Raw genomic sequence first — 10,551 nt, 5'->3', positions numbered from 1 at the left:
TCCTTTAGATTTTACAACAATAGGTGTTATATACCGGATTTTATTTCACGTCGTATACATATGTGTTATTTTGTTGACTTCACTTCAGCCTTTATATTGTTCAAAGAGCAGAGATTTTTAAATTAGTTGTCTAGGATCCAGAATATTCGATTGTTTATACAGTGCTTCGGTTGCATATCTCATGTTTTTGTTGAACAATAATTTCAGAAATCTCCTTTGAATGACTTCTAGTGGACGTAAAAAAGTTTTTGAGATGCTCCCCCTACCAAACATGCAATATGTTTTGTGGATTTGCACTAGGCTATAAAATAGAGTTTTTCATGACTGAGATCTAGTATGTCCTGAAAGTGAAACAAAAACTGTTTTAAAGCCTCAACAATGGCTGTAAAATTCACAACAATGTATCACTGGAGATGAGTAAAATCAAAAAGCTCAACAATCTTGAGCTTTCGATTTTACTGAAGCATTGAAATCTTTGTTTAGTGAGAAACCATACTACTTCGTTGCTGATTCCTTCAATTATTTGTCAATGAGAATTTCAAGAATTTTTGTAGATAAGACAATTAGGAAAATTTCTCGTTTTCTCTCTCTTTTACTCCCTCAGTCAACATTCTCATCATTTCGATATTGAATGTGTTATATTTATTCCGAACCAATGCTAAGGAGATACTTGGAAAAATATGCAGAATGAAGATACGGCTTCTGCCTTTTGCATTCACTTATCAATATATAACTTCTGTTTCAATATAATTTTCTTTGTTAATTTCAGTTTGTTTATAAGATACTCATTGTGACTTTCAATATGTAAGTGTACTGTGGAGTTACCAAAAGATACTATAATCATGCCACACACCTTTCACCAGTGGCTGAACCATTAAAAAAGCTAGGATTAGAGTATGAGAGAAGAAGAAAAATGTTGATACTCGGTTGACTATTGTTGTTGGAGTGAAAAATAAAACTATTTTATTTACCGTGATTTGAAACTTACCGCATCACAATTTCGAGAATCAGGATTGAAAGAAATTCCTAGTTTGATAGTTCGTACTGGAACCTCTCAAATTAATCAATTGAAAACACTTTCTCAACACCAGAACAAAAATTGCGGTTTCGCGATGCGCGTTTCGCTAACCAAGTTAGCGTCCTCGGGATATTGTGATTCAGTTTGAGTCATAATGATCTCCTGAGGATGCAACCAGTGACCGTAATTTTTGTTCTGGTGTTGGAAAAGTGTTTTCAATGGAAATTTCCTAGTAAAGTGGCACCAGTATTCCTATCTGCAGCCGATTTTGAGAATGTGATGAAACAACTCCACATCAGTATTTCAGAATAAAAGAAATCGGTGTGATATTTTAGTTCTGCATACTTTGTATTTATAGTATAAAGTACATCATATTTTGGAATGATGAACCTAATCTATAGTTTACTTTTTCTCATTTTCAGGAAACACGTTCGATGGCAAAATGTATGTCTTCTTCACTGGTTTTGATATTTTCAATGCTTTCAGCAACCAGCCATATTCGCTGTACTTTCAGTCTCAGTTTTCCACCCCCGAAACATTGAACGCCAATTGTATTATCCAAAGCGTTTATGTAGAATCTATTATTTGACTCTACCTCCTGTTGGTTGTAGCTTATAACATTTTCCTGCTGCATCCCTTCGTAACATCCACCCATAATGTCTATGATATTCCTGGAAATTAACAAAAATGCTATTACTTATAGGTTGAAGAAGAAAGAATAAGCAAATGCAAATCAAACTGGAAATCACACATACACTATCCCATCAGAAAGTGGCAAAGAGGTTTGAATTTGTTGAAGATGCTATCCAATACAACATAGGGTGCCGACCAACTACACTTATTCTACTCTACAGGTCTTTTACCAGATCTAGAATCAACTATGGATCAATAGCATATGCTTCTGCAAACCAGTCGATAATCCAAAAACTAGACATTGTTGTTCAAAATACAGCAGTTCGAATAGATATAGGTGCCCATCAAAGAAACCCAATCAAAAGCTTATCATGCGAAGCAAATGAAACCCCACTAAGGTACCGAAGACAGTATATGAGTCTCTCCTATGCTACTTCTATTGCAACCAAACCAACACATTGTACATATAGTAATGTTTTTCCGAGTCATTTCAAACAGAATTTCATGGGATATCCAAGAACGGCCCCTTTTTTCACGAAAGAATAAACAAATATTTAGAACAATCAGGGAACAACAACAGGAACAACAGGAACAATTATTTTACAACTCCATAGCTACCCCTCCTCCTTGGATGATCAATACTCCTATATATGACTCCTTTTCGTCCTGTTTCACAAAAAATTATACTCCTCATCAAATTCTACTGGACTTATTCAAACAAAAACTGATCCTTCATGAGAACCATGTAATTTTGTGCATCGATGCTTCAAAAATAGATCAGGGAGTTGGGTCAGCTATTGTATCGCCGAACGAAACTTCAAAATACAAGCTTCCCCAAGCTACCTGTATATACACAGCTGAACTATTCGCAATACTACAAGCATTATTATTTCTGAAAAATCATCCTGCTGATAGATTTCTAATTGTAACAAACTCTTTGAGAGCTATCAAGGATACGCAACAGTTTATAGATACAATCCCAAATTATTACTAATAAAAAATAAACTATATAGAATCGAAAAGCTAGGGAAGGAAGTAATATTATTATGGGTCCCATAACATATTGAAATCGCTGGTACACAGTAAAAATAAAAATCTCAAAGTGAAGAAAATTATCTCGATTTAAAGAAATCTTGCTCTCCTATATTCATGAAGAAATATTTTTTTCAACTGAAAAACATATTCTCTCAAATTGAATTTGAATCATTATTTCGAATGGACTGGATAAACGCTTCTTTTAAGTAAAAAAAAATATTCCACCAAGATTGTGCATACATTTCTATAAAAATCATCACATTAGCTCAAAAGAAGTAAATATGCATTCTTTAGTCTGAGCAAAATCAATTTTGAAGCAGAACTGTTTTGGGTTTTGAAGGAATGATATGTTTACTTGGAACATTATTTAAATGTCTCCGTATGAGAAATTAATTGTTTTCCTTTGAAGAGAAGCATTTTTCATTGGAACGCTTCTATTTGTATAAATCAAATGAACTCATTTACTTCATCAAAGATTAACTTATGCTTCTGTTTATAAAGTGTCCCTCTCATTTGGATGTATTTAGTGGTGGTGAGGAAAGAAACTAAATAATGCATTACATATAATGATGGGTTCATTTGAAGCAATTACAAACAAAACGTAATAGAGAACTAAATTTTCTTTGCTAGTCTTTGCTTAAATATCATATTCCAACTCTTGACAGATCATACAGTTATACAAATAACATAAATAAATATTCAATAAGAAAACATATATGAAAAAGAGACATATTCTTGACAAATTGCAAATTAACAAATAAAATGAAATCGAATCCATTAAACAACAATACAACTCAGACAAGAAAATTAATTAATTCATTAGTAATTTTACACATATGAAGTTTTTAAAACTAGATGCCATTCTGGTAAATAACATTAAAAAAATCACTATCGTCGATCATGTTCTGCATTCTGCTTTTGTTTATCCACAATTGCCGGAACATCACTTGGATTCTGAAACGAAAGAAGAAATCAGCACATCATTTTTAGCCACTGTTTCAAATATATTTGAAGTGAACAGAGGTCTATACAGAAAAATTGCATTTCAAAATAATAATTTTGGAACCGTTATAGGAATTCAAAGTGTCGTGTAAGTATTATTAGAAGATCAATGAAAAATATAAAATGTTTCTTTAAAAAAATGTAACTCGTTATCATACAGACATACTTAAAGGAATATGATTGGCTATTTAAATAACAGCATTCACGTTTTTGGAAATTCATATTTCATATCTAGTGAGTTTGGTAATATTTCTACCTATTTCTTACATTCCTGAAGGAAATCTATCAAATAATTTCAAGCTGAGTAGGGTATATTCAATTTGTTCCCAATGAATAACATAAAAACATTTCTGAAGTGATTACAGAAAGCAAATATGTTTCGGAATTCAACAAATATTTACATCTTGAAATCAGAAAGTGGCTGTCACATATGGAAGCTTTTTATACCAACTGGTGCCTATTTTGGTATTTTTTGTATTATAATTCATTGTCGAAACTATAAGTACCTCTATATTTCAATAAAAAATGAATTTGCTCTAAAATCAAATGTATGTTCAAAACAAGAGATTGGCAAATTTGAATCAACGTGGAGGATTTTTCAGTTTAAGTCAATATACACTTGCAGAGCCCGGCAAATGTAATAATTCAAGTGTGAAAAATTACGGAGCATTGTTATAATTTTCGCAAAATCAAGAGTTGCCGTCAAAGTTTACCACTTTCTCTCAGGTATTACGTATACAACTCGATACTTACTGATATAGGGGAGTTTTATCCAATCATAATACTTACCCATGAAAATATCTCTCAACTGTGCAAGACCCCAGTCTTGTAAAATGTGTTCCATTATGGTAGATACAAAATAATTATTGGAAAGAAATTGCACTGCCTACAGACACATAAAACACTTCTCAAAAACGCAACACACCAACATCACTTTTCAACGCATACTGGCGCGTACGCGATGCTTACGACAGAATTCCCCGCTCCCCTCTCACTTAAGAGGGTCATAGAAAGACCAGAATACCACAGGTTTTTTCAAACTGAAATGAATGAAATACTTCTTTAAAAGAAACCCTGTTCATTCTATATAAAATTTTTGTTATTTTCAGTCGATCATAATATAGTTTTGTATGTAGATTCACAAAACTCTTGTTATAAACGCATTGAGTTATTTGAAGGAATACAGTATTAAATTCATATGAACACTGTGTGTTCAGGTCAAGATGATATTGCTCTTCATTTGAAACAGTTTATTTTCCCCTTCAAATAGGTGGTGGATTTTGAAATGATATTATATTATCTTGATTCAAAATAGTTCATCTTCGCAATGATAGGCAAAGAAATTTGATTCCTTTGTCGAAAAAAGTGTGATTTTCTGGTGGAACATGGCGATGTTGGCATAAAGTAATAGTTTTTCCAATAGAGATAAAAATTTCAAAGCAATACGTCTTATTGTGTGATGAAAAGGCAGATATTGCAGCCAAAGGAGCGATTAACGATCAAAGGTCAAGGATAATCACCAAAATAACTCCGTCTGATATGAAAAGATACTTCAAGAATATGATAATAAACGAGTGGCAGAGGGAATGTCTCCAGACGAATTCGAAACTGAACGAAATAAAGCCATCCGTAAAACCGTGAACACACCTACCAAAAACCAGAAATCATCAGGTAATCCTCTATCGACTTCGTATTAGATCAAATATTCGCACGAATTCCTTTTATCACGCGAGAAACAAACTATCTGTGATATATGTGATATAGCAGTAACTGTCAAACACGTATTTAAAATTTGTCCCAAGTATCAAGAAGCAAGAATATAATTTGGAATACGGAAAGAACTACGAGAAACTCTCAATAACACTTGTAATATTGAAAATCTCATGTCATTCCTGACAGATATCACTATGTATCATTCAATTTGAATACAAAAAGCATGTTGGTTGATGCGCTAATCTTGAAATGAAAAAAAACTTTTGCAATCACTGTTTCTCTTTTTTGTGGTTTTTAGTGAATTGTCTGGAAATACAATAAAATTTTATTGTGAGATATTCGTTGGACAGTTTACAAAATCTCAACACGTATTTCTCTATGCAATAGTTCCCAAAGGTTTCATGCTGAATTAATTTTACTTAATTTGTGTCGTAATAAGTGGGCTGAGAAATCTGCAGGGTAACACACAGATGGCGAAACTAGTAAGAATCCATATGATTTTCAGTTGACTCCAACCTTTTGAAGTCACATGTACAAATTTTACAGCTGTCCGATTGCTAGTTCATGGGATACAAAATTTTGACTGAAACAACTTCTGTTAGTTTGGAAAAACTGGATGAAAAAAAATTATGTGTGACAATAAAGCATTGCTTTCTGGCAACAAAATATTGTTGAAGCCAAGGCTTGATTAACATTACTTGGACTTTGCACCAGGAAAATCGATCGTTGACAAGAGGTTTGGTGAGTTTAAATAAGCTAAAATCAGCAACGAGAACGATGCACACAGTGAACACACCAAAGTGGCTGTTACCAACGAAAACATCAATAAGGTCCACAAAAAATTTTGGATGATCCGAAGTGAAGTTGTTCAAAAACAGCTCTAAAAACAGAAACGAATTGATGATTTTGAGCTGTGTTTGAAGCTGTTTCACCATAAAAACCCGAATTTATGCGTCAATATGTGACAATGGATGAAATATAACACCATCTTCAAAGATTATGATGAAAATGTTCGTCATCTGAGTGAACTACACGTGATGAACCGACTCCAAAGCGTGCAAAGACGCGACTATGTCAGTTTCAATGCTGTTACTGTTATCGCTGTTGGGAAGAAGCCATCGCTGTAATATTTTGTGATTGCTCAACCTCCAACTTTTCTATCAATTCATCGGTGTTAAGGAAATAATTGACATGATAAACTCCATCGTCGAATAAAGAATCAAAATACTCACGAAGTGTTCACATTTTGGAAAATGTAAAATCCATTTCCAGCAAGTAACTTCCAGAACCTTTGTTCTGCCTTCTCTTCAGGATTCATCTCTAAAGTATCTCCAGAATTTCCAGCAGTTACATACTCTCCTGTTTTCATGGATTTTATAGTAACTATATCAGCAACTGTACAATAGCTGTTGACGTTTTTTAGTTCCGCATCACTACCTGCAAAGTAGTAACATTTATAATTGAATAACAAGAATTTAGCAGATATTAGCCAGAATATCACTACCTGTGAAATAGTTACAATTATAAAACAAGAATTCAACAAATCTTAGCCAAAACATGACTACCTGCAAAATAGTTACAATTACCAAAAAATAATTTAGCATATTTTAGCCAAAACATCACTACGTGAAAAATAGTTACAATCATAATTACAGAAGAAGAATTTTGCATATTTTAGCTGAAACATCACTACCTGAAAAATATTATCAATTACAATTACAAAACAAGAATTTAGCATATTTCAGCTAATATATCTCTACCTGTAAAATAGTTACAATTACAATTACAAAACAAGAATCAAGCATATTTCTGCAAACACGGAGAGCTCTCAAATTAAAGATTTGAGACTACAGCATAAAAAAAAGATTCATGAAACAAAATTTTAATGTGCATATTTTGATCTTTGGTATCACTTGTTCTTTCAATTGACCTATTCAATGCCATGTATATAATCGATAAGGGTAAATAAACATATCATCTATCTATCTTTCTGTTACTATCGAAATTATAGATATTTTGCATATTTTTATTCACTCCTCAGTGTCCCTTTCAGTTTGTGTTTGTGGATTTTTCTCGTGTGCTTATATTATTTCGTGCTTTCATACTTTCTCAAATACATAGTTGAACCATTCTCATCTTAATTCTTCAATCCCTAATGGAGTTCTTTCTTTATCCATTGAACTATTTATACATCTTTCTTTACATATTTCAACATTTCATATTTTCATAACATAGAAAATGAATTTTTGATATGAGTATTTCCAAAACTATTGGAACAAATTCATTAAAAAGCAAAAAATTCAATAATTCAATCCAGTATAGAGTATGCTTACCTTCTGAAGAACAAGAAAGACTCAACGCCAGAATAAATAACCACAATACCCTGCATCTCAACATTTCAACAACTGAGCAAAACTGTTTGAAGGAGGTAGATAAAAATGATTGCTATAATGATTGGTGGAATCGAAATGCACACTCATGATAAATCATATCTTGGGTTGTTAAATGCTCAGAAACTAACAAGCTCATTATGGCTTCGAAAAAATATATCGTTCTACAGTATCTACAGAAGTTTAATTTTCATGAAAGTGAAAGAACAAGTAACAAGGATTCCATACAAAATGCATTAATTATCCGGAAAAGTATAGAGAAAAAGGATTCACTGTATCATAGGACTTGAGCCTGAAATACAACCCAACTCTTTCGAGCATGTGAGAGGTTTCTCAAACTTAAAGATACCTTTACGTTATCGACAATATCGAAAATTCTTCTGAGAATCGAAAATCAGGTTGAAATATGCAATTTTCGATTTTTTTTCTCGTTTTCCAAAATTCATCTTTCAAGTAACAAAGAAAAGTCAACTTCATTCATTGTACATTCGACAGGAAAGGTAAAAATTTATGATATAGATAGAATATGTGATGAAATTGACCAGGTACAACTCACTTCAAATAATGAGCGATATATGACATTGACAAATTTATTTTGGTGAACCCTTCAAAAATATTGTTTGTTTGTTTGTGAATAAGAACGACTTGGATGTGATTCATAAAACAAATAATAATTTGAGCAAATCTATTGGAAACAAAAAAATTCATCTTCAATGTCGGATGGATCAGGAATATATAAGTTATCAAACTGATATTTCCAGGAGAGAGGTTTTCTGCCTTACTATTCCTCCATATTTATTCAAACAAATTTGGTAATGTATGTAATGGTAATGTCAACTGGAGAAAAAAGGTCTCTTGAATCAACTACTTCCAAATAAATATTGAATTATACGGAATAAAAAATACTCTTCATCTTCTTCTAAATAAAGTTTGAATTATACACTTTTTCAATGAATATTTAATTTCCAAACAAAAAAACCGTTTTAAAAATTCCTTTAAAAATCCCATTAAAATCAACAAATCTAAAATATGATTCAATATGACATGCTTTCAAATTATTATCTCCACGTACCTTGAATGTTGGACTTTAATCTGATGGATGTTTCTTGAAATTTCTTATTAAATCACCACTACGTGCTCTTTATGTGAAACCAGACACAGGAAAGAATATTTAGAAAATGTTTCCTTCACACATAAAGTCAGAATCAGTTCAAAGTTCAGGCAATGCTATCACCTGTTACATCCGTCCCTTCAAGGAGTATACAGGGGGTCCATCGATTCTGAGTATAACATTGTTAAAAGTAGGTACCTATCTTGGAAAACAAGTCTACTACTGAAAAGAAAATAAGAGTTTCAGTCGACGTAAATTTGTATACATAACTGTGAAATTATTCAGACGAGTCCCAGATCTGTGAAAATATGAAAAAAAATAATAATTGATATGTGACAATCTACGAAATTGTCCAAAAGTTTTTTTTGTATTCAGATTGTCACGCGAACACTATAAAATGAAAAGCGGAAAAATGAAATGTTACAGCTGACAAAAATTATGAAGACTATGAAGACACACACGGTGATTCCGTAGCAAAAACTTATTTTGATTGAATTGCTGCAGCAACTTCACAACAATGTGATAGTGTGAAACACTCTCAATCATTATTAACAATTTGGACGGAAATTCTAAAAAATTTGAAACTTTTCAAATCCTATCCAAAAATACGATGGTATTAAGTATACGTTTTGAATGAGGGATGACTTGTCAACTTTGAAAATTTGGAAGGGTTGATCTGTAGGGCTGGAAGTTGACAGGAGGCTGATTTTCAAAAATGAAAATCGATTTTTTTTGTTTTTGGCTCTCTATTACTCCGTCTTGACTACAAAAAAATGTTGGAATCTTTCGAAGAGAGGAAGGAAACAATCAATTTCAAAAGAAGTTACTCTATACATAGATATTTAGCGAAATAATTACAATTACAAAACAATAATTTAGCATATTTCAGCCAAAACATCACTATGTAAAAATTTGTTACAATTATAATTACAGAAGAAGAATTTTGCATATTTCAACTAAAACATCATTACCTGAAAAATATTATCAAATACAATTACAAAACAAGAATTTAGCATATTTCAGCCAAAATATCACAACCTGCAAAATAGTTACAATTACAAAACAAGAATTAAGAATATTTCAGCGAACATGGAGAGCTCTCAAATTAGAGATTTGAGACTGCAGCATAAAGAAACGATTCATGAAACAAAATTTTGATGTGCATATTTTGATTTTAGTTTGTGTTTTTGATCTTTGGTTTCACTTGTTCTTTCAATTGACTTGTTCAATGTCATGTATATGATCGATAAGGGTAAATAAACATATCATCTATCTCTCTTTCTGTTTCAATCGAAATTATAGATATTTTGCATATTTTTATTCACTCCTCAGTGTCCCTTACAGTTTGTGTTTGTGGATTTTTCTCGTTACTCATATTATTTCGTGCTCTCGTACTTTGTCAAATACATAGTTGAACCATTCTTATCTTAATCCAAAAAAAATTGAAACCTTTCAAATCCAATTCAAAAATACCATGGTATTCAGTCCTACCTTTTGAATTAGGGATGACTCGTCAACTTTAAAAATTTGAAAGGGTTGATCAGTAGGGCTGGAAGTTAAATGAAGGCTGATTTTCAAAAATGAAAATCAATTTTTTTGGAAAAAAATTTGTGTCTTTCTATTACTCCGTCTTGACTACAAAAAAATGT

At 32.0% G+C, this 10,551-nt stretch overlaps 1 protein-coding gene across 1 annotated transcript; it reads right to left on the bottom strand.

Annotated features, from left to right (window-relative positions):
• Nucleotides 1–1,336: 1,336 nt before the first annotated feature.
• LOC111513186 (uncharacterized) lies at nt 1,337–7,754 on the bottom strand. The gene is made up of 4 exons (XM_074176087.1): nt 7,735–7,754; nt 6,906–6,966; nt 6,634–6,838; nt 1,337–1,689 (listed from the first exon to the last, which is right to left on the bottom strand). Exons 2-4 carry the CDS (start codon nt 6,958–6,960, stop codon nt 1,437–1,439), a joined length of 513 nt encoding a protein of 170 aa, XP_074032188.1. The 5' UTR covers nt 6,961–6,966; nt 7,735–7,754; the 3' UTR covers nt 1,337–1,436.
• Nucleotides 7,755–10,551: the final 2,797 nt, after the last annotated feature.

The sequence above is a fragment of the Leptinotarsa decemlineata genome, unplaced genomic scaffold (assembly GCF_025532065.1).
Source record: "Leptinotarsa decemlineata unplaced genomic scaffold, Ldec_3_MD MMD2_tig00001393_RagTag_RagTag, whole genome shotgun sequence".
NCBI classification, from domain to species: Eukaryota; Metazoa; Arthropoda; class Insecta; order Coleoptera; family Chrysomelidae; genus Leptinotarsa; species Leptinotarsa decemlineata.
This window is presented reverse-complemented; position numbering and strand designations above follow the sequence as displayed.

What these genes read in the sequence shown, in the direction of transcription:
- LOC111513186 (XM_074176087.1), bottom strand. Translation starts at nt 6,960, where the DNA reads ATGTTTTGGCTAAGATTTGTTGAATTCTTGTTTTATAATTGTAACTAT. An exon ending in TAATTGTAACTATTTCACAG is followed by an intron (nt 6,839 to 6,905) that starts GTAGTGATATTC and finishes ACTACTTTGCAG; the next exon opens with GTAGTGATGCGGAACTAAAA. An exon ending in TTCCAAAATGTGAACACTTC is followed by an intron (nt 1,690 to 6,633) that starts GTGAGTATTTTG and finishes GTTAATTTCCAG; the next exon opens with GAATATCATAGACATTATGG.